Source organism: Coturnix japonica, chromosome 13 (genome assembly GCF_001577835.2).
Source record: "Coturnix japonica isolate 7356 chromosome 13, Coturnix japonica 2.1, whole genome shotgun sequence".
Lineage (NCBI taxonomy): Eukaryota > Metazoa > Chordata > Aves > Galliformes > Phasianidae > Coturnix > Coturnix japonica.
Genome location: NC_029528.1, coordinates 1,666,803 through 1,691,332, shown reverse-complemented (window position 1 = coordinate 1,691,332; position 24,530 = coordinate 1,666,803). Strand labels below are relative to the sequence as shown.

The window sequence follows — 24,530 nt, the reverse complement described above, 5'->3', positions numbered from 1 at the left end:
GCAGATACAATTACAATCTTCATTTTTACAGCTGCTCCTGAGCACTAAATGCAGGCACAGCTGCAGCTGGAGCTTAACAACCATCACTTCCCCACAGCTCCTCCCTGGCAGGCACCAAGGGGTGAGCAGAGGTGTATGGGACCCTCCAGCATCAGCTCCCATGGACACCACACCTCCCTGAGTCAGGAATGGGAGAAGGGGGAGCAGTTCCCATCACTGTGCACATCCAGGGCCTTTAGGAAAGCTCAGAACACCCAAATTATGTGACTAACTGTAAGAGCTGTCGAAAACATCATGGCTTCTAAGCATCCTAAGAGCTTCTCCTGTAGCAAGGGTGGATGAGCCGTACTTCCCCAGACCCAGAGCACAGGAATTAAATGCTGAGAGGTGCACAGACAGCTGCAGCACCCTGTGCTCAGGTATGACCTTCATGAGATGGCAAATGCTCAGTTCCAGGGCAAAGGGAGAAATGGGGATGGGAGCAGAGCCCGCAGTGCCCCCCCGGAGCACCCCAATGGGCAAAGCCAAAGCAACTTCTGCATGTAGATTGTTTATTGATTCCAACATATTAATAGATTGGATAATAAACAGTACTTTTAAACATTCTCTTAACCAAAAATATAACAAATATTTACAATCACTCAGTAAAAATACAAAAAGCATACAGAGGCACTGTCTTTCTAAAAGACATAAGTGTAAGAGGTATCAAAAAATAGGAGACAAACATTGCTTGTTACAGAATACTTTACAATCACTGACTTGTGCAGTACAATTGCTATTGGAATATCGTTACATCTGTGCAGTTTTGCCAATATGCTCACATAGTTAGAATTAATACCAAGCTAAACTGCATTCCAGGTATATCAAAAATAAAGATAAAACAATAAAAAGCACAACGTAAGCAAAAGCTGGATGGGGAATTCAAGGTAGATTACCTTCTATACAAGCGCTCTAAAATACAATGTGTCAAGCTTTTCTAAAGAGAGAGTATCCCTTTTTTCCTCTGTTCTTGCACAGGCAGTGGGAAGCTTATCCTTAAGTCAATCCTAATCCAAATGCTTTATGAGAACTCCCATGCCAGCATCCCTTCCCCACATAGGGCAGGCTCAGCCATAGGGACAACCTGTGCACAGTTGTGTTGTGATTTGCACTAGGGGAGATGGGACCACAGCTCAGGGCTCACTTACTGTCCCCTTTCTGCTGCTGCAGAGTCCCACTGAGGCCTTCAGCACTTTGCTGCTCTTTTGGAAGAGCCGGGGGTAAAGGACACTGCTGGAGGGCTGTGGTGCAGCAGTAGGACCTGGCCGGGATCCTATTTGCACCTTACTTGATGGGGAAAAAAAGGGATAATGTCTCTTCAAACCCACAGCGGACACAGCAGACCTGGCTATCGGCCCCGATCAATGTGATCGGATCGTTTTAAAACAAACAAACAAAAGGAATCACAGCAAGAATGAGCGGAGGGCAAACCACACTGTGCGGTCAGGAGGAGCAGGAGGGGCAGCTCACATGTCAATAGTTGGCGTGTGATTTATTTACACTGGCTGTATTGGATACCAGGGAACACAAGGAGCAGACTTTCACTCGCTCGATGAGCTTTTCAGTGCCCTGCAAAGCGCTGTGGAGCAGACTGATGGGCAGACCTGTCACCTGCAGCCTGTGGACACCCAGAGCAGCACAGGGACACAGGAGCCACAGCAGCCCTTATCCCCCAACCTTTGTTCAATGGCCAGCACGGGTGACTCGCCCAGCACTGCTGGGACTGCACATGGAAGGCAAACAGCAGCACAGTGGGACGGCTGGGGCTCAGATCCCATCCCCACATCAGTTCAACAGCTCCATTACCAACATCACTGTGCTGAAAGGAACCACCCCACCCCGCAGCGTTCTGATGCTCATGTTAACCTTCAACAGTTAAGGCCTGTGCAGGTTCATGATACTCATTAAGGCCTCGAAAAAGCAAAGAGCTTTTGTGTTAAGCTACACCTCACATGATTTTTAAGACCATTTCCCAGCTACTCATGCCATGAGGTGATGCAGGGCAGCCCCATCCCTGCCCACAGCACCAGCATCACTACAGGGACAGCGTATCAGAGGCTTTGGGGTGTTTTTGGTTGTGACACCGCACTCAATTCTCCCCCCCCGCACACATACAGGGGAAATAAAACCAATAATCTTAAAGCTCTTCACGACTATGGATATAGAAATAATTTCTGAGGCACTGTAAAAATGACAAACATCATCTCTCTAGCTTAGGCTGTAAACATCACAACAAAGATTTACAATTAAATGTTTAAATACATATTATTCACACATTCATGTCCAATTTAACACTAGAATGGGGCATCGTGTGCTAGAAGGAAAGGAAAAGGCAGGTATTTCCAGTTTTAACCCTGTGTGCTCCGGTTGGTTACACAAAACCAAAGCTATTTGTTACCTACTCCATCACCACCAAACAGAAGCTCGTGCTAATGGGCTGTGTGCAAATCAGAGCCAACAGGGGCACCAGCAGCTCCAAGGCTCCTACTTAAGGTTTAGACAACAGGTCTGGTTCTCTAATCCCCCACACCTAAGATTACGCCATCTGTAAGGACAGGAGGCAGCAGCTGCTTTAAACCAGTTTTGGATCACCCAAGACAGACAGCAGTCACAATCTGGTAATAAAGAAGGAATCTAGAAGGAATCTCTTACCCCATCCTGAGAACCAGGGCTCACTCAATGCTCTAAATGAGGACATTTCCAAGCACAGATCCTCCCCCTGCAGCTGCCATTGCTCACATGAGGGCAGGGAGGGCTGCACCCTGGGAGGGCACTGGGATTGCTGCCACCTGTGCTCGCAGGGCTGGCTACACCCCTTCACCAGGTGCTTAATCACCAGCTCAGGCTGTGACCTAACAGTCCCCATGCAGTCACCTAACATTCGCTTTCAGTCATTTTAATGTGAAAGGAAGGCAGTTTTGTTTCTTTACCTTTTTACTACCTAACCTTTGCCCCTAAATCCTGCTCAGCTCTGGCAGAGGCCTGGAATGCGTGGGCTGACCTGAAAACCCCACAGCACACGGTTGGGTTTGGGCTGCCAGCAGCACCTCGGCACGTGGAACACGGCCAAAGCTCCTCCGGGAAAGCATCAGACTCACCCAGCAGCTGTGAGCGGCAGCTGCCACTATTCAAAGGGCTGCTTAGCAGGGGAGCACACCGGCCATTCCATTCCTTGGCTGGCACCTAAAGAACAAGCAGCAGCGTGCAGTGCTGTGCCTGCAGGCAGGGCCGGCAGATGGCAGTGCTCCCCAGGCCGGCACGCGGCGCATTGCAGGAGCGCACCTGGAGTTATTGGAGGGCACGAGGGTTTACACGGTGCTCGTGTTTAACGTTTAGCATCAGCCAACTGGAGCGCTCCCGATACAAAGGAAATTCCCTATCCCCCCTAACAAACCCCCCCGCTCCCCAAAAAAAAAAAAACCAAAGAAAGAAATTTAAATTAATAAATTATTTTCAGATATTGCAGCAACGTCCTTCGGGTTTTGCTGACTTTTTCTTTTTTTTTTTTCTTCCCAGTTCATAAAATAACACTCTTAGGTGTAGAAAACAACGAGGAAGGAACTAGTGAGGGTTGGATGGTATCCTACAGAATGCTTCCTGCCCCACAGCCCCCCCCCCCCGGTGCCCTCCCTGCTGGGCACACACAGCCCTGGGGATGCAGCAGAGCAGAGGGAGGGGACGGCGATGACCCCATCAGTTCATCCCATCCGTGACAGAGGCGAACGCAATGAGTGAGGTGAGTAGCAGCAAGTTGTTAGCAGTCGCTAACGGGATCCTGTGGTCCTCCTTCCCACATCCCTCTTGTTTGGAAGTGGTTGACGTGGATAGCCCGATGGTTACACTGCTGATACTTGTTCATCTTCTGCAAAACAAGAGAAAACAGCACCTTATTGCATGGGCCCGCTGCCTCGGATGCAGACAGCACAGAACAGAACCCAACCATCTGATTAATGCGGTTCTGTTCAGATTTCACCGCTGCACCGTGATGCTTTTGCTGTCTCAACAGACTGCAGCACATCACAGCTCGCCACGTAACAAAGCCTCACAAGTGAGAGAGGCATGTAGTGAATGCACTGCAAAGTGGGGAATCCCACTGCCTTCAAGGGTTGGCATGCAGCTCCCGATATCCCCCAGCCTACATACAGACTCAGGGCAAAGCAGTCTATCACCTCCCAGCATGCAGTGATCGTTGTGAAGACGTCCCAAATAAGATTAACCAGGCAGTTGCAGCACAGCGAGAGCTGTATCTACAAGTGCATGGTTACATTCAGTTCAGAAACGTTTGAATTACGATGTTTGAAGCAATTACTTCCTTATTCTTACAGATTTGATATCACTACTGAGCGGATGCTGGGCAATTTTAAGTGTTTTGCCCTAAATTTGGATTGCAGTACTAATATACGCATCAAGTGGTATTTACATATCAGAACAGGCCAAGACAGGATTACTTTGCATCAGAAATTGTTTTCATCCCAATTCATGTTTGTTTTAAGCCAGGCAGATTGAAAGAAGTGACCACAACACCCTAATAAATAGTTCACCAGGAAGGGTACAGAGAGATCACATCAGCACATAACAATTAAAAGCAAATCAGCAGATAACCAATGGAGCAGTAATTTCCCTAGCTGGGTGTTGACACCATGGAAAAGCATTCTTGTATTCTGATCACAGGATATACGCTATGCTCCGCAGCCTTGGCTGTTGCTTCAAACAAAACCAAGGGGAATTTCAAAGCAAGGGACACTGCCAGGGCTGGTGGGATCAGCTCAGGTTCTATTAAATGCACTTTTCAGAAGAACAAAACATTACTGCTGTTTCCTTTAAGCTCATACTCCAGAAATCCCTAGAGGGACAGCACGTTAAGTGTACAAATGGGACACGAGGGATGAGTTATACAAAGCCTGACTACAGCAGAATTTAAAAGAACCAATTTAGGTCACCATCCCCAAAACAGTGGGACGCCAAATCATTAACCCAGGCAGACTGGAGCTGGTCCGCATGTAATTTAAAGCCTGACAGTGTCCCTTAAATCATCACTGCTGAGTGGGTGCCCATTTTAAATAAAAACCAGCATCTCCATGCTTTGTGAGCATCGCGTTTGGATGTGGGAGGGCTCATCCATAGCAATTCAATTCTGTTTGGTGTCAACATGCTTTGTCTGAAAGGAAGGCATTCTTTTTGCAGCTGTGCATATATACAAAGGTGGGTGTATATAGGCACACACCAACACATTTGTGCATTTAGAGATGAGCAAAGTTTCAGTCTAGAAGCAGGACGAAGAGAAATCCCAGACCGTCACTGTGAAGGAAGCACTGCACAGACCCATTAACACGGTGTTAATTAATGTCTCCCGAGCCAGGTGTTCCACATACCATCCTCTTCACTATCTGCGCCAGGCATATCTGCTAGCTGGGGGCCGGACGGCTGCCGACTATGCCACTGAGGCATCTTCGATGCAAGACAGGCCACCGGGTCGCTCCCGAGAGGGGCTGACGAGAGTCTAGAGAGGTCACTGTGCAGCATCTTTGACCTCTGCACTGCCACACTATAGTCGGGAGGTTTTAGGTGTGGGTGGTGGGGCGATCCTTCCTTTATGTCCGCTAAAGAAATCCCCATATATCCCGGAGGGGTGGGCGGAGGCTCCCTATACCTATCGTCCTTCTTAGGTGAGGTGACACAGTACACTGGCACGAGAAATAAGCAATGGAAATGTTAAGGAAGAAAAAACAAAGGAAACAAAACGTTAAAAAATCATGAAATGTTACAATGGCAAAACAGAAACTGATAACAAAATGCAAATGCAGAAACACTGGTTACAACGACAGCAGCAGGTATTTATGCTTTTCTTTATGCTTTGTACTTATTTCAAGAAGTCAGAGCAGCAACAGAAGCAGGAACTCAGTGGGCAGCGTGCCCAGCTGGAAGCACAGCATCCCCTACAGGCATCCTGCAATGGCAGAGTTTGGTGTGCGCCACTACAGGACATGGGAAGCTGCTGGTGCCAGCGGAGGGCAGCAGGGCACTGCTGCAGACAGGTCTGTGAGACTTCATACAGCCCAGGAAGCTGAAAGTGCAGCACTTCAGGCAGCAGCCCTGAGTTCTATGGCACAGCACTGGCCAGGCACTCAGGGGCTTACCAGAAATTCACTGTAATTAAATACCACCTCATTAACTGATGTGAGGTAAAATAGTTAACTATTTCATCAGCTCTGCTATAGGAACTTTAAAAACTGTTATCACATGAAGCTGCTCCAATGAGGCAAAGTACACACAGCCTGCACTCACTGTTTCACACTTTGCAGTAGTTAACAGTGGCTTAGAATATACATGCTTTTAATTGTCTTTTTTATCCTATATCTTAAATTCTCTGTTCATAGGTGATGAAGAACCAGAAAGAGCCTTTGGAAAGGCTCCATTACACCTTCTGCACTCACCAAGACACTGCTGACTATAACATTTAATTGCAGCGGCCATTTGCAGAACTCACCCCCTGCCTTCCTTCCCCACCCATTGCTCCTTCACACCTCACAGCCCCTCACCCCAAACTCAGCTTTCAGAACACGACATCCCCTCCCACCCACTCCCAGCACCTCAAGGGCTCATATGCATGTTAAATTGGGCTTTTTCCATACACAAGTTGCAACAGGATCGTTTCAAAGCTAGGATAATTCAAAAATCTGTTAGCAGAGTAAATCTGCATTCTTCTTGTGGATACATTTAAAGCAGTGCACGCTCATTACAGTTTCAATTAGTTCAACAGCTGTAATATCTTCTTATCTTACAATAAGGTGAAAGAAGAAAAACAAAGCTGTGTTTCTTATTGTGTTGGGGACTTATGTGATTCTGGGCATTAGCAGCAGTTGGTTTATAGGGGATGGACTCAGTACATGCCTGGATCCTAGTCAAATAATAATGGATTCATGAGTTTTAACAAAGTAGGTGGGTAAAGGCAGTGACTCTGACTGAGGAAGTCATTTCACTTTGTTGGGTCTGAGGTGGTGGCTGACAAGGGTAGGTATATTATCCTGTAAAGGAGAAAGCTACTGCTTACCTGGAGCTAATACCAAGTCCGCCCTACTAATGAAGGTTGGAATAATGGGTACTTTGGCTCAGCTCTCTATTGTGCTATTTTACAAATGCTATAAGAATAAATAGCACTTAACATCCATAATTTTTTATCACTTTCTCACTCACAGTCCCTGGGGGTTACAAACCTTCCCATGAGCTGTTCTGCAGGGCTGGGCTTTTTCTTGCAACTCCTTTACCCTCTGCTGTTCCCACCAAGATATTCCCTCCACCTACAAATCACATCTCTCAGACTCTCTCTCTCAAATAACAAAGATATTCTACCACTCTCTTACTGCCCACATATACTCCCAGAAATACAAACCCCCTTCCTTCTCCATGTGTGGAGAATAGATGAAACCTGGGAATGATCAAGTGAAGCTTGGAACACAGCTTGGGAAATCTGTTACAGCATTAGGAAGGACTAAGGAAAGCCATTTAATAATGAAGATCTGAACTTAATTAGAATAATGTTATGGTCTGTGTTCCTCATCTTTTAGCTAAAACCTAATGAAGGTACAAAAAGTGCATCACAGACCCCCTGCAAAGCAGCCAATCACCTACATGGACATTATAAAGAAAACAGGGTGAAATCCCACACAGTGCTTAAGGGAAACCTCACTAAGAGGCAGAAATAAATGGTGATGTGTACTGTGGGTAAAAGCTACGAGAAAGCTTTTCCATTTGGACACACAGCGATGGTACATCACCATTCCACACTTTCTTGCCTGTAAAGCAAAGGTTGCAGCAAGAAATGTTCACTGCAGAATGCAGAGCTGGGCACGGAGCTGTGAAGGCATCACAACCGCTGCTTCTGCCAAGAGCACGTTCTGCCATCAGTGTGTGGGGAGCAGCTTTCCAGCTCTGTTTTAAAGGATTCAGGCAAGAAAGCTCATGCCAATTCTTTTGGGACTATTCAACACTAGTCCTCATTAAGCAAATGAACTGAAAATTCTTGTTTTGTTTACAATATCCTGAATCCATGCAGTCTTACAGACTCTGGTAACAAGCTGTTCGAAGGGAATAAGCAAATGGTGTAATAAAGCAAAAATATCTTTGGCATATTGTATGATGATGCATAGCTAACAGATTAGCATTTGCAAATCATTAATCCTATCCACCTATGTCAGCTCTTTAAGTAGGTGAGTGCATGCTCTGCTGAAGTACATTGCAGAGCCATGAGAGCCATGGCAGAGCTGCTTACCAGTGTGCTGTGACTATATACAGGAGGCAAGCTACACAGTGCAGTGTGCAAATGGAATTAAAAACAAGGGGAGAAGCTGCGAGCAAACGTAGCATGTCCTGAACAGCAGCTAACATGCCATACCCTGCAACAGCTCACCAGCAGTTCTGAGAGCTGACACAGGCAGAGTGCATGCATAGGAGTGAGCTGTGAGCAAGTCTGCTGCAAGGGACCCCATGCTGCCTCTGTAACTTGCACTCCAAGATCTCCACACTGCGTGCAATGTTTATTCAGGCAATTACCTTTGATAACATAAGCCCTCTAGCAATCTAGGCAGTAATTAAAGTACATTTCAGCTGCACTCATGGCTCAGAGTTTAGAAGCTTTGCACTCCATGATTTATCTTGTTCATAACCCAAATCCTTTTTTTTTTGGGCAGTTTTGCCACTGAACTCACTAGGACAGGGGAAGAACATCTCACTTGCCAAAACTATGCATCTTTGAGAAGACATAAGTCTTTCTCCTTTCATCTGTAGCTGAGCTGCAGCTGTGTAACCAAATAAATGACAGTGTAAAAAGCCCTCAAATCTTTGCCCCTAAGCCCCCAGGGACAGGAGTCCTGTGGCCAAAAGGTGCCCAGCTGCAGAGGTGGGGCTGCTTTGCACTGCACAGGAGTCACACTCCTCCCTCTCTGGATCATGGGAAGTGCACTCTATGAGGACACTTCCAGGAGCCAATGCCTGCTGCTCCTTGCCAGAATAAGAGTTTGCAGTGGTGTGGGTTTCAAATTCCAAAAAGATAAAAGGTCACACAACAGAGAGGAACTGCCTGACATTTTCATGAAGGCAGTTCTTACGCAGACCCATGAAATGTTTGGGAAGTGTGCTGCTTTGTTATTCCAATATTCCTATTGCAAGGGAAGGTGGCTTGAAAACACGCTGTCTGAGCAGCGCTCTAATTAAAACCACATGTAAAGCTGAATTTAACATGCAATCCAGCCCCCGCATCTGCTGATGTCATTTCTTAACAAGTCAATATCAAAATGCAGACCAGATGTAGAAGCTCCCATGCACCGTTGGCTTGCCTTACCTATCAGGCCTTTCTCTGTACTTGAAGTAACAGTTTTGTAAGCTGTGTCAGTGCCAGGTTTAGAGTCCAAAACCTCTGTCTGCTCTGACGTCGAGTTCTCCAGCCCCCTGCGCTTAATGGTCCCATAGTTTGTCTCGTATGTGTCTGACAGGGAGCTCGAGGAGGCCCAGCTCTGCCGAGACTGATCGAGCTCTGTGCTGGCTTTCGACTGCCTGTTGTTTTTGGAAAAGGCTTCGGAATATAAATAGGCCTCCTCTGAGTAACAGTTTGTAGGATCAACCTCAGCAATAGGTCCGTCCAGCTGGGTGTGGCGATAGGAATTGAGGAGATCCCAGCTCTTCTGGTTTGGGATATTCTGGAAGTTATCATGAGAGCTACTTGAGCACGAGGTCCAGCTGCCCCGGCCGCTGTCTGCTGCCTCCACCGTGATGTGCTCATGGGAGATCTCCTCGTTGCTCATGGATGAGGTGAAGGCCATCCCTCTGATCAGAGCGGGCCTCGTGACCGACCAGCTGCAGTTGGAAACAACGGGAATCAGACATCCGTCAGCTTTTAAAACAACAACATTTCTTGTTTAAACAAATGGCTGCAAGAAACTCTGGTCAACATCACTACATAATTAAGAGAAAATCAGAAGCAGCCAAGTTTGCAGGCATTTAAAATAGAAGTCAGGACCAGGAGACTCTTTCTACTTACATGAACAACACAGGAAGCACAACGTGAAAACTCCACACTATCCTTCTGCAGCTTATTGACAGAGTGGAGGTCAAGGAACTTCTTAGATACGTGCAAATCATTTCTTTTCCCCTTGCTTTTCTGTTTTACAAATTACAGCTTGAAAACTGTTTTCTTACCTCCAAAACCCACTAGAATGAAGGCATGGAAAAGCAGCCACAGCCTTTGGATAATCTGCCTCTGATGTGCAACCAGAGCAGTGAGTTGAGCAAGCAGCAACTCACTGTGCTTCAGCACTGAAGGTGGCTTTGAATAACCAGAACCAGAGGTGCCAGCCCCTGCAAAGGGACAGTGTACTTGGCACATGGACTGCTCTGATGGCACTCTCAGCATTCCCACATAATAAACTGTGTGGTAAAGGCTCAAAATCTAGTAAAACTCAAAATGTCACAGCTGAAAGGGGCATCTCAGGATATGTTCTCTCTGCACTCAGGTAACACCACCTCTTGTGCAAGTGGCAGAAAGCTTCCACTTTGCCTAAGTAACAAAGAGAACAGTAACAAGAAAATCCTTGTAGATCTTATTAGAGTATGTTAAGTGACTGGTGCTGCTGGCCGAGGTAATTGCTGGGATCCTGTCCTGCTCTCCCAGTACTGCATGTCGAGTGCTTTGTTAAATACCACAACAGCTTTTAGTACATTTGCAGCCTCCTGCAGAAGACATCCAGCTGAACCCACTGATGCGATCAAGCTGTTGTCTATCCATGTGATAAAGTTTCATGGGAAAACATAAGCTTCCCACACAGAGCAGCCAATACCTCAGCTTCTGGCAAGAGCTTAACACCATCACAGTGTCACACAACCACAGGGGTTGAAAGGGACTTCTGGATATCTTCCAGTCCAACCCCATTGCTAAAGCAGGTTCCCTATAGCAGCTGCACAGGACAGTATCCATGTGTGTTTTGGTTACCTCTAAAGAAGGAGATTCCACCACCTCTCTGGGCAGCTTGTGCCAGGACTCTGTCACCTCCATCATTGGCCTTCTTGACCATGAGGGCACACTGCTGGCCACGGTCAAGCACAGTTTGTAACCACCCTCCCTACAGCTTCATTCCCCTCTCTTCCACCAGAACTGCCTGGCAGCCCAGCCCAGCATGTCTCACCCGGGGCAGGGCTGCCCATATTCCGCCTGGGAATGCTCCTTCCGTTCCATCCCTGCTGAGTCCACCACCAGCATTGACTGCGACAAGCTGCGCTCGTCCTGCAGCGCGGCCGACATGGAGTCCACCGAGCAGTTGCTGACAATGCTGGAGCGGGAGGAGATCTCACTGTGACTGGAGTCTGAGAAGTTGTCAGATTTGGTGGAAGGAATGAGGGCATAACCTGCGGGAGAGAAGGAGAAAACGTCTCGTTCAATGACAAACATCACAGCTCTCTAAAAGAAAAAAAAAAGGAGAAATAAAACCAAAATCAAGCCCAACTTGATTACAAACAGCCCACTGAGGTTTTTATGGTACTAAAGCCTTCAGCATGTCAGCATCTAGTCCTGCAATTTATTAACACAAGCCAGGTGCCCCCAGTAATCTAAGCAGCAGCTCCATAGCAATCCACACCATATGGTTACATCAGTACAGACAGGACCAATGTCTGTAGGGTGCACAGTGGGTGGATGGGTCAGATCTCTCCTGTTTTGCACCATTCAGTCCCAGTACAATTACAGGGTGCTCCCACAGCTTCCTCTGGCCGAGCGTCATGAGACTCACAAAATGATTTTGGCAGCGGCTGAGGAGACACAGACTGAGGTAAAAGCAAGCCGTCAGCACCCGGGGATACACCATATGGCCCATTTCAGCTTTATTAGCTGCTCCAGGATTAACAGATCAGGAATTGAAAGTGGGAAACACAACAGCAGCAGGGCTGGGCCTGCAGGAGGGAATGGCTGGAGGCCTCAGCAGGTTCAGAGCAGAGCAACAGAGCAACACGCTACTGCCTGGCTCACCCTTACCCTCAAATGACATGTTTCAAATACAAAGGATGTACGTAGCCCCATATATCCAAACCTCTTACAGCACCTGCAGTGGACATCAAAGGGACCATCTTAGGGCCTTCCACGTGCTCTGACTCCATGCATACTGCATCCTGCCCTGCTGGCACAGCTGGGGTGGCTCAGAACAGGACACCTGTCCCTAGACAGTGTCACAAACTCCTTTAGTATGAACAACTTGCTTAAACCATTTCTTGTGAGCATCTTAGAGAAGCAGGGAAAGAACTACAATGAACTGAATAGGGCAAACTTCACCTGTGCTGTTCTGAGAGCAAGCACGCTCTGGGGCCCTTTGGGGTTTTGGAGTTACCCTCTTCCACACTGGAAAGCTGCAGGGAGGCCCTGCACTGTGCTGTTTCATCAGCTGCCCACTACCTTAGTTCAAGATCCTCAGATTTCAAGCTCTCTGGAACATACACCTCTTTGGATACGTCCATGCACCATCTTGCAGGCAGGCAGAAGCTCACTTTGTTTCTGCTGTCAGGAAACAAACTCGGGAGGTATCTGGTGTCTGTTACATCTGTCTAGTTTGTTGTTTGTTTGACATACTCAAGTAACTGTCCCACAGCTGTTGCCTGCTCCCATGTGCCTGAGGGCAATAGGTCCTGGGCTAATGACTGTTTGGTGCTGGTGTTGTTTGTTGGCTTAAATTTATTTATTTTTCTTAGTTCCCCCAACTGAGATGAGTTTCACAACTGCAAATTCACTGCATGTCATGAAGTACATCCTTGCCTTATCCTGCCTTCACTGGGAGCATACAGACTATGATATGCCTTACGTTATGTGCACAGCATTATAAAATTAGAACCTTTATTTGGAAATACGGAGTCAACAGCTGCTTCATGTATAGGCAAACGAGTGTCTGTAAACTAAGGAAAACATCGCCTCCTTGCTTTACAGGAGACCATATCAGTACACAGTTGACAAAGTCCTTGGATTAGTATTTTTTATCCAATTTCCTGACAATTAATCAATGTTTCCCTTCATTTCTATCTACTGATGCCTTTCAGTTGGGCTGTCACAAATTCACATCAGTTAGGTGAAAATGCAAAGCGATCAGGAAGTTAAAAATCATACTAGCAATACAAACAACTTTGAGGCTGATGCAATTGGGTCCACAAAAAATACTCCAAACAAAGATCACAGGACGGCACCTGGAGCCACTAGCATACAGCCACTGCGTGCACAGCTCCCACTTTGAGAGGTTTCACAGTTCAAGCTTGATTACTGCTATAAGACTTTAAGAGCAATACAAGCAGTAAATATCATCAATATCATCCAACTAGAGAACTGATACACATTTATCATTGAAAAAATACACATCAAGGACCAGCATTTTTAACACCAAATTTCACTTTCCTTTCCTTTGGTGACAATTAGTATCTCATATTCTTTATTTAGCCCAATAGACTCTTTAAAATTAGCACCACTGTAAGAAATGTTCTTGCTGTGCCCCCTTTAAGATACACCTCTTCAAGAACCTAAAAGATCTGGAGATCAGAAGGACTCCTCTCTCTTAGAGCGACAAGCTCTGTCTGAAAGCTGGATCATTAAATAATGGCACTTACACACAGGAACAGGAGAAATGCAAGCTTTTCCTGGGCTGAAAAGCTTAGCAGAATGAGGCCCACACAAGCGCACACAAACCCAGCAATGCTAGAAATGAGCATCTGATTTACATCACAGGAGGAACTACTTTGAGTCAAATAAAGACAATGACACAGAACTTACTGTTTTGTTGGTATCTGCCAACACTAAGTAAGAGAACTGCCACTGTACCTGTTCCTTGATTTTCCATATCTCACGTTATTTCTTTACTGTGTTGTAAGTGTGGTGAGTAAGTAATACTGACACAAAAACTTCTTAGTTTTGGACAGGTGAATAAAGTACATTGAACAGCTACCTGTACGTAACTGCACAATGCTAACATAACTTAGATAACATCAGCATAACTGATACTGAATGGACATCAGTCTGTCTTCTAAAAATACATCAGAGAGTCTTCCTTCTCCTCCTAGGCCGCATCTGCAGACAGTCACATGTCAGTGAATTGCTGTTGCTACAGAGACTCGCTGTACTCAGAGCATCACTGTCTCTGTCCTTTTGGGTTTCACTGCTTTCTGAGGCTTGAACGTGCTCTGTTTCCCTTTTTGCAGTAAAAGCTGTTCTTTCCCTGGAGAAGCTTCTTTCCCTAAGTCTTCTGAACAGGTGTCCCTTTTCTCTCCTGTGCTCATGCTCAACTTCTGCCTTTTCACTCTCATTCTTTCTTTCTCCCTTTTCGCTTACGTCAGGTCTGTCTCTCGCTTTGACAATCATCTGTATTTTCTTTTGTAAGTAAGCCCCACCTATTCCATAGCTGCGTTGTCCGCTGTTCTTGTTGCTGGTTTCACTGGCAAGGGACGAGGAAGACCCAGAGAGATTCATCTGACTGCAGTTATCCGACCTTGGGATGTTACCAACTGCAACGAAGTACACAGAGGCAGATCGTGATAAATTACAGCAAAAGTAACGTGTTGATTTAAAAAAGAAAAGATCTTCCATCTTCTTTGCACACCACTTAGGCAAAGCTCAAACAAAAATGAAATCTAAGATTTAGTAAAACGTGTTCATGCCTGAAATTACATCTTTCAGCTGTCTGCGAAGCACCTAATTTACGTTCAATGAGCTGTGCACACACAACAGGGTATGAATTACCTTAATCAAATTAGTCCAGTGCTAACAATATGCTAAAAGCAAGTTAAATTAATGAAATAATCCCCCAAGAAACAAAGTATTTTTCAAAGAAAGTCAATCAAATTAACATGTTTATAGAAGTGAAATCCCAGTGAAACTGGGTTTGGCAGCCCATGAAGTTGAGGTTCTTACACATATGCTGTGTCTAAGTAAGTGACATTCTCCTCAAGAAAACAGTATGTCGTGAAGGCAGAAGCGGATGGGCCAGCAGATCTCCCACTGAAACTGGTGAGAAGATGCAGCAAGTCACCATGCCATGCCATGCCAATGCTGTGGCTCTGGGCTGCCAGTGAGTCGAAAGCAGCACAGAAGGGATGGAGAAATGCCTTACACCATTGGGCACTGACCACACTGGCTCACTATAAAGTGGTGTTAAGAGATTTCAAACGAATTCCCATCCAAGCTTGACTAATGATGAAGTGATGCAGGTCTTTTACGAAGGTATCAAAAATAAAGGGATTCTCAGGGCATCAATATAGACAGGGATATATACAAAGCCCTGTGCACAAGAACAAAAAATATCAATAGCAACTCCAGGACTTGGATGAATGCACTACTTTTGTAGCCATCAAAACCAGCTGCTCTGGAGATCCAGGACAGTGTTTTACCTCCATCTCCCTCTAATCCCTTGATACTGCAGCTACCTTAGGCAAAAACATAAGATGCCAACAGCTGCAGTCTGTGTGCTACACCAACTATCTCCAGGAAATCCCCAGGTTTACAAATCCTGTCCACCTGAGTGGTCACCTAAATCAGGACCAGGGTGCTGGTGGGTGTCACAGCACTTAAAACTGTTGGCAACTCTGTCACAAGCACTTAAGGTATTCTCAAGAAATTAATTCTTCTAGTCCTTACAAATTAGGTCACTTTGAAGGCCAAAACATATACAATATAATGGAAAACAATGCCTGTTATTAACAGATAGAAACACATGAATCTATTCTTGACATGAATTATGTACATTACCACCCCTCTCACATGAAGTTACCAACAAATGATCCTGTGACAGATGCTGGCACCTACTGCACACCCATGGAGCACACGTACCTTTGCGTGGAGAGCCCTGAGGAGAAGCTGGGGGGCTGGAGTGCAAAGAAGATGCCATGGACATTGTGTCATCTGTCTGTTTCTTGCTACTTACTTCCTCAGACAAGCTTAATGACTTCTGTGGCGAGCCTGTACCTATAACAACAAGAGTCATTTCAAGCTATGCAAATATATTAGAAGTGCTTTAATAGATAACAGTGCTTGCAATTGGCAAGCTTAGAAACAATATACTTGACACTCAGTAGGGTCAACAAATAAGTGTTGCTCCTTTTGACAATAATGTTATTACAATAGCATTCCAGAGCTTAAAATATTAAACACATTTTATTTGTTCTGACAATTTCACTAAAACATAATTCTTTTTGTCAGGAAAATAAACCAACCATGCTATTCTTCTAAGCTGGGGCAAGATCTCTTTAGAATGCAAAAATACACAGGAAAAGGCTCAGCACTGTACATCTGACCTGTTCAAGAGAGATATTAAGACAACCTAAGCTAGAATCATTCAAGGACTTAACGTAGACACCTGCATAAAGGGATCTTAAATAATCCGGCCAGCTCCAGCTGGCTGAGCAAGGATACTCACTGAAGGTGACGTGATCCTTTGAAAGCCCCTTCTTCCTGCTGGGGTATAAGTTCACAGATGGAACCTGAAGAACTTGGCTCATTCTGTTCTGCTGATGGGCCTTAGTGGTCTGACCAATAGATCTCATGGGCACTGGAGACATTTCCGAGGATTTTGCCCCTCTTCTCTCACTTAAATTCTTTGTCACTGTCATGGAAAAAGTGGTTATCAATATCTGGCCCTTTGAATTGCAGGGTTATTACAAGCACAACCAGATAAAGGCAACTATGGTATGAAGCAGATAAAACATTTGGAACGCTTTGAATTCCCAACATTCCTGCCTTGTTGCAGCAAAGAGGCAGGTGCACAAACTGGCATTTTAAAAAAGCAAACTGTTAAGTGTCATAGAGGCACTCCATCCAAAACCAAAAAGGCTGTGGTTTATTTTGACTGCAATTAAGTTCAGTATTTAAAATGCTCGTACACAGAGCACAGAAGCAGAACAGCATCTCCTTCAAAATGATGTAATGCCACAGAAAGTAGAGCGAATGGTTGTTCTGCATCCAGCATCAGATCTCTCACTAGGTGGCACAATTGATTTACAGCACAGGGCACGGATTCAATTTCTACTTTAATTACACAGCAATTAATAAACTATGGAGTTACGGCCATCTGAATTCCCCTGAAGTAACCTTGGAATTGTTTGGACTGCAGCATAGCCACTGTTCACTGTTCCTGCAGGCAAAGTTGGAAGAAAGGAAGAAGGCTTAAGGGTGGACAGCTCTACCTCTGACTTCTCTGAATGCAAGGAAAAAAATTACCTGCACAAAAGCCACCTGCAAAGCCATGTACCAGGATCCCTGACAGAACAGGCACAACCGTAACAGCTCACGCCTTCCATCTTCCTAATCAGAGCTACCTGTGATTCCCAGCAACCTCAGGTATAAGACCAATGTGAATGCACTGAATTCAACATTTTAAAAATGGAGTCAGGTATGGTCTTTCTTTACATTACTTCTATCTGAGCAATAAAATCCACAGAAAGGCTCTTTGGGAGACAACAGGAATTCGCGCTCTTAGTACTGAATAATGGAAAGGATTTCAATTTTTATCTTCAAGGTGTCATTTCCTATTCCTGCTTTTAAGTTACCTCATCACAGATAAAATGGTATTTGAGGACAAAATAAAGCTTAAGATGCTGCATTTGCACATCAAACAAGCATGAGACGTCACTTTGATTAGCGAGGTAACCACTTCTCTATTTTGAGACAACCCTACTGTTCAGGAATTAGAACATTTGTAAGGATCCAAATAAAACGCAATTCCCATTTCTCAATTTGAAATAAGAATTTGCTGTACAAGAGAAGATCGGTTTAGTTAGACCGCTGCACAAGGCTTCAAACTATGAAAACTGTCCTGCCGTAGTCCTCTATTTTTGACTGTCAAGCCATGTCAACCCCATCAGTCAATATTGACTTGACTTCTGCTTCTCAGCAACCTTCGTTTATTCTGAGCTGTAAGTCACTGCAGCTTCTGTATTGATTTTGTCTCTTTTCATTTTCTTGCTGTTCATATGGTAAACGTTACTTTTATCCGTCCTAATTCTGTACAAGGACAACGGGGCAAGAACAGAGCTAATGTACTATTGAATTTCCTTCCAGGCTGATGAAAAGACACACGCTTTAGGAACTAAAGGTTACAATAAAAAACGTCGCTAAAGTTTTCTGAACTCAGCCAAGATCAGAATGTTAATGCTGGGTTGCTGAAACTCTATCAGCTTGTGACGATACGAACTGACAAACAAGCTGCTTCTCGGAGTGGTTTTTCTTGGAGGGAGAAGAGAAAGATCCTAGGTGGTTTTTCCAGGGAAAGAACCGTGTTTTCAAACATTTAAAACTGCCACCCTGACAGATGGCTGCACTTACAGGTGCTGTAGGCAGGCTCACACTGCAGGGACAGGATCTGGACCTTCTCCTCGTCTGTCTCCACGTTCAGGTTGGAGAGATATTGCTTCACCTTTCTCGCCATCTGCGCATCCTCATACAGCTTCTTGGCATTGAGCAGCGAGCTGCGCCGTGCGCGCTTCTTGTGCGCTCCTCCCTGCACGTCCAGCATGTTGGAGTTGGTGCTGCCCTGGCTCAGAGACCTGCAAAGAAAAAGAGCACAGTGGTCAGGCCTGAGGTCTCAGCAGCAACGGGGAGCTAAACAGCGTACGTCAAAGCAGGTTATTACCAGTATTCTTCAGTTAGGGATAGTGCATGCTGATGCAAATGAGTTAAAAAAGATGAACAGCATTAAAACATCGGTTGTCTTAAAATACTCTGGTCAAGAGAAGAGCAGCAATTGGAGCCTAGGAAAGGGTTGCACGTGGAACTGTGGGACTTGCAAGAATGAGGCACAGGTTGTGCCAAGCACCCAGTCTGCTCTGCTGATGGATTGTGCTCCTGTTCTGCACAACCCACGCTATTTCTGCAAGATAAACTAGCTAACTTTGTTTGTGTAAGGAGTTTGGTGCCCACTGTGTGCTGCAGGCTTACAGCAGTAACTTGCCACCATCCTGCTGGCCACAGAAATGACCACTTAGAAACCTGAGCTTTTAACTGTGCTTAAATATGCAAAAACTTTAAACTGTGTTTAATAAGCAAAGCACAATTTGTTGCACGTTTAATTCCTTTCTCCAATTAAGTAAAAACCCTTTAGAACAGCAGCTCATTAAAAATGTATCCCAACAAAGGTCAGGACGGCAGCCATAACATACATATGCTTGTATGGACTCACATCTATGAAAGGCAATGACATCAGTGCCCAAACAACTGACCGAGATACAGCCAGTTATAGACATCACATCTGTTCAGCTTCCAGGAGTCCTATGGCCGCTTCAGCTCCAATCCATTTGTATGCTTTAGTAAATGGAGACCATCACATATGTTACAAGAAAACTCCAGTGGGAAGCTGCAGCAAAGCTGCTCAAAGAAGGTGTGGGTTTTGGTTTTGTATTTAAAAAAAAAATAAAAAAAATAGTCAAATGATTTTAAAAGGCTGAATTATTTCTAAAGTTACTTAGAAAAATCTCGGGTGCGCTTCCAGAATCATTTGTGGAAGGATAAACAAACCCCAGCACAGAAGAGCTGCCATAGCTAACAGACCCAGGATGAAATATATTGCTGGAGGAAGCCTGAAGGATTGAACACGTTGAGTTTAAAAGCAAAGAAATGGTGGAAACCACCTGTCTGCAGTATTTATGAAGATGATTCATAAATTAAGCTAAGGGAAAAATATAAGCTTAAATACTGTGGCAGATATGTATAGCTTAATTAAACAAAAAGCTATCGCTGTTACAGGCAAAGAGCAGCAGATGGCAGAACGGACTGTTGACACTCATTGGAACTGATTTCTGTACAGACAAGAACAAAATTAATGCCTATTCTGTAACAAAAAAGGAAAATACATCATCTTTCTTTTTAATTATATATACAGAATGCATACTTTATTTCATGTGTACACACCGTTTCTTCTAATTTTGGAGTTCACTTTTTCAGTCAACTTCATTTCCCTTAAAAATCATTTTCCCTTACAACCTCAAGTTCCCAGCAATCCCAAAGGCTGGAAATCACTACAGCACAGCACACACAGCTCTGCACGGAAGGATCCCAGAGGGACCTGTACTTAATCCCCACCATGAGCTGCACACTGAGCTGCGCCCCGTCCTGTTGCCAGCCCAGCTCACTGCAGGGAGCAGCACCCAAAGCTGCCCCCAGCCTGCCCTGCTGCTGGTCCCTCCCCAGCACACATCTCTTTTTTGGATGTACTGCTGGCTTTGAGTCCACAGAATGAACAGAAGAGCTTCAAAGGGCAAAGGCACATAGGCTGATGTACGCAGGTAGCAGCTGAGGGGCAAAGATGCAGGGGAGAATGCACAAAATATGGCTGCAGAGTCACCTCCAGCTCACTGCCCAATGCCACTGCCAGCTTGCTCACCAGGTAACCCCAGTACCCTCCATCACAGTCATTTCAACATCCAGCCTTGAACTAAAACTTCAGCAAGGATTCTGGCACATGAAGTGCGTTTCAAATGCACATTAAAAAAATAAAGACTTTGAAGCTTAAACTCAGAGGGGGGAGCTGCTCAACCATTATCACAACTCAGCGCCTCTTTACAGTTTCAAATGCATATTGGCTAAAATGTGTTACATATAAAGACCGAGTTATTAATTTCCCAATAGAGTTTGCCTCCTAATATAACCACACAGTCGTTTTTCTCTTTATGCAGTAAGCCAAAACGCCAACAACTTGTCTAGCACATAGAAGCGACTCAGCACCTCTACAGCTGCTGTACAAAGTTGACTGTAAAATCTCTTATTCCTGTATTCAAAAAAATACGTATTGCAGGGTTAATAAAATGCATGCTGTACTTCAGGAGCATGCACTAACGAGGAGGATGCAGTATGTTAAGAGTTGCATAATCTTTATTTATCTTAGTTGCATTCAGCTCTACACTTACCCCAAACTTCTCCACCTCTTCTTCCTGTAAGCAAGAGCCATATACATTGAAGCATGTATTTGAACAGAAAAGCACAGGAAAAAAATAAACAGTTGAGAGTCAGGAAGAAAGATGTAGACAGGAAAGAACAGAAAAGAAAATTATACAGCAAAACTGTTCTCAAACAATAACACAATGTTGTCATGGAATGCAAGGACAGGACTTGCTCAAACACTCCAACATGGAAGAATCTATCAGTTTTTTTCTGTTTAAGTTTAACCTCTGAACTGAAAAGCCAAACTCATGTTATATTTTCAGGAAGTCAAACTCAATTCTGATGGAGCAAGCAAAAGCTTCTTAATTTATTCATACTGTAGATAACATGACTGAGTTAATTTATTCTTTGCATTAGAATGGCAGTAAACGTATGAGGAATCATCAGTATTCATGTTTATGGTGTTGTTTTCCCTTGATTGCTTGCTGGAAAACAAGCTGTTTGCCAAACACACCCTGAAAAGCTCAATGCTCTGTATTAATTGGCAATGAACTCGTTAGCAGGTCTCACGTTACCACTAACAAACATCTTTCCTCGTTCATTTTTAATCTTCAAAAACGCTTGTTGGTGCTCCATGCCACAAACTGATAGATCAAACACCAGAGGCAATGCAAATGAATCTCAACGCTGAAAACGAGGAGTCGTTTTCTTTTAATCTTTGGCACTATCACTAATATCAGATCCTGTGCCTTTTAACTGGGTAGGCACTTTTTAAACTACGGTCATTAAAAGGCGCTGTGTTAATTCTGGCTAGGATATGAAAGGTAACTTCATTTACTAGTAATTCCTCTAGTGATCAGACTTCGTTAGGTCTCAGAACTGGAAGGAGCATCAGGGAAACTGATGTACACATCCATTTAATCTGTGAATGCCACGTTTTCTGAAGAGCAGCTAACTCAGAAGGAGCTTTGTAGTTTCATATTAAAAAGGGAGTTTCAGTGGCTGAAATGTAACAGCATGAAGGTGACCCTCCGCTTAGAAATGAATCCATCCTTAAACAACTTCTATGAGGGATCTATTATTTTTTCCTCATATTTCAACCAGGCTGATTTTAAACCAAATATTCACAGCTGCTGACAGCCAGCCCTGAAGGCCAGTGCCAAACAGGACCCACTGCTGTTGATGAATCCAAAGCACTGGGTTATTCCGCTGCTTTTCTAAGTAGAAGCCATGCAGTTACTTATGGACCCACCTCCCCACTGGGCTGGGCACTGAGCTCAAGAGTGGGATGGGATGGCCAATAGGACCCTACCAGCAGGGCTGGCCGGAGCTGGGGATGCTCTCTCTGCCAGAGATAAGCAAATAGATGCAGGGTATTACTCAGTTCTGCTAAGTGTAATCTGGAGCTCACCAGCACTACATCATGGTGCTTTTGTTCTGCAGTTTGTTAACATCAAGCCTGATGATGTACTGCATTGGGGAAAAAAAGGAAGAAAATCAAGGCAAGAACACACTCTCCATCTGCATACAGCCTGAAGACACCAAACACTATGTAGGTGTAGCAAGCTGTGCTTAGAACAGATAAAAAATATTACTTGGTTGTTTTATTTTTAAATATTTTATCAGAGGTTTTTTAGTGGTTTGTTAAAAGCAACATTTCAGGCTCGCAGACGGGCCATTTCTGTGTTTTATTTTATATGTGTGGTTTTCACCTGACACTATATTGCTCTAAAATTCTACCCATTATTTTATTGATCATATTCTTCTTGGCTACATTAGACGAACTGATTTAGCAGTCATGTTAAAAGTAACCCTTAGGAGCATCGGTCGCATTGCCAAAACTTGATAAAGATTGTGGTTCTGATGGTAAATGTTAATGGTAAGTCACACAATGGGATACTGACACACTGATGCACACATTAACCCAGATCCCCACCCACCCACTGAGCCACCTGCAGTCCTACTGCCTTTCTAATTTGCACACCTTTGTCTGAACATTACGGCCGGATCCATGTTGGCTGAGGTCATCCTCACTACTTGGCGGATTTCTTTGGCAATCATCCTGAGTTTCTCAAAATTTACCAGGCCGTCCACTTTGGAATCATTTCCTGCACAATTGAAATGCACACACACAAAGAATAAGAAATGTTTCTTCATACAAAACATGTTTCCATCCCCCCCACATTAGCTGTTCTCCTTCCCTGCACTCCATCAACAACTCCGCTCTAGTCAATGTAGCTTTGGTCAATGCAGCAGGAAAACAAAAAACTCAAGCAAAAAGACAGATCCACCCCAACCACCCAGCACTGCTCTCATTAATCCATTTTTGAAGTAATACTTATTAGGAAAAGGAAAGAGGAGCAAATGAACTATGCCTAAATTCATGGGCATGGATGCAAAATAAAGAACTGACGTCTGTAGCATTCACACTCTGAAATCAGCACAGACAGTCCTGAAGGGTCAAAACCAAGAATCTGGGATAGCTGTGAGTGCTCAGCTCAGCCTTAACCAACTGCGAACAGAACTTTTTGTAAGGAGGATAAAATGGAAGGGTTTAAACAAAAACCCTTAAAAATGCTGAAAGCAATAGTAGGAGGTGTTGTATCATCAGAGCTGTCTGAAAGCCACAACACAGAATAAGAAATCTAGAAACATTGCAGCAATAAATTCTAATATGAGAAATGTATTTCTCCTAGCAGTGCCATTACTAAGCAGCAGAGCCATCCTAAACTGCTTTTAAAATACTCCAAATACTCACTTATTGTTTAATTTTTTTTGTCTGGGTTTAGTCTCATCTGCATTCACGGTTCTGTTTCACTGTGCTCCTACAAAGGATGCATCAAAAACACCCTACTGGCAACAGCTTCCCTTTAGACATCTGTTGAATCACGGAGCACCAAAGAAAGGGCTATAACGTATTCAGTGCCTGGTTTATTATTTCGCTGTGTTCGACATTACCTTCATGTAGAAATGTGATATCCTTCTTGACAACAGGGAAGAGTGGAATAATTGGAGGCTGCATGCTCTGACTGCTGAGGATGTTGCGGTACTTCGCCATGTTTCGAGATGGATCAAAAAGATCTTGAAGGTCTCTGAGGTGCTTCTCATACTTGCTTGGTAGCTTTTCCCAAGTGCCTCTGAGTCGTGCCACTGGAGCCAGATTTAACCCACTGTAAGGCAGATATGTTCCATCATTAGCTGTTAGTGGAATATGTTCCATCATTAGCTGTTAGTGGAATTGTTCCCTTTTGAAAGGGTTGTGGGGCTTTTTTTCTTGGGGGGGGGGTTACAGTTTTCACATGGTTAACTGAAAGCTGGGGGAGCGCCAGGCTGCAAGTCCATCACAAAGCCCACTGCTGCTTGTAAGCAAGAGAAAGAGAGAACTGTAGAGATAATGACTGCTCCTTATTCACAGGGTATGAACTTGGAGTTCGCCTGCCAAAACAGCACTGAGGGTCATTTAATTTGCAAACCACTTTTCTCCTGTGAAAATGTTTACTGCAAGTAAGGACAAAAAAGTTGGAAAATTCATGTGGCAAACACATGGCTGTAGAGGCAATGGAGAAGGGTGGCAGGCAAAATGGCAATGCTTGGGAGAACTATAAACACTAAGAGA

At 44.5% G+C, this 24,530-nt stretch overlaps 1 protein-coding gene across 8 annotated transcripts in view; it reads right to left on the bottom strand.

Annotated features, from left to right (window-relative positions):
* Positions 1-3,503: 3,503 nt before the first annotated feature.
* Positions 3,504-24,530, bottom strand: part of RAPGEF6 (Rap guanine nucleotide exchange factor 6) — a 100,087-nt gene continuing 79,060 nt past the window's right edge. For 4 of the 8 annotated variants that reach the window (XM_015875547.2, XM_015875548.2, XM_015875552.2 and 1 more), the window contains 11 exons: positions 23,873-24,084; positions 22,899-23,022; positions 20,941-20,964; positions 18,365-18,585; positions 16,461-16,646; positions 15,875-16,009; positions 14,440-14,553; positions 11,214-11,433; positions 9,377-9,888; positions 5,412-5,723; positions 3,504-3,901 (listed from right to left, as the gene is read on the bottom strand). In XM_015875547.2, the coding sequence (XP_015731033.1) occupies positions 3,876-3,901; positions 5,412-5,723; positions 9,377-9,888; positions 11,214-11,433; positions 14,440-14,553; positions 15,875-16,009; positions 16,461-16,646; positions 18,365-18,585; positions 20,941-20,964; positions 22,899-23,022; positions 23,873-24,084 (2,086 nt within the window). In that variant the 3' untranslated portion in view covers positions 3,504-3,875. The remainder of the gene's footprint in view (positions 3,902-5,411; positions 5,724-9,376; positions 9,889-11,213; positions 11,434-14,439; positions 14,554-15,874; positions 16,010-16,460; positions 16,647-18,364; positions 18,586-20,940; positions 20,965-22,898; positions 23,023-23,872; positions 24,085-24,530) is intronic. The other 4 variants (XM_015875553.2, XM_015875556.2, XM_015875550.2 and 1 more) reach the window with 2 other exon arrangements.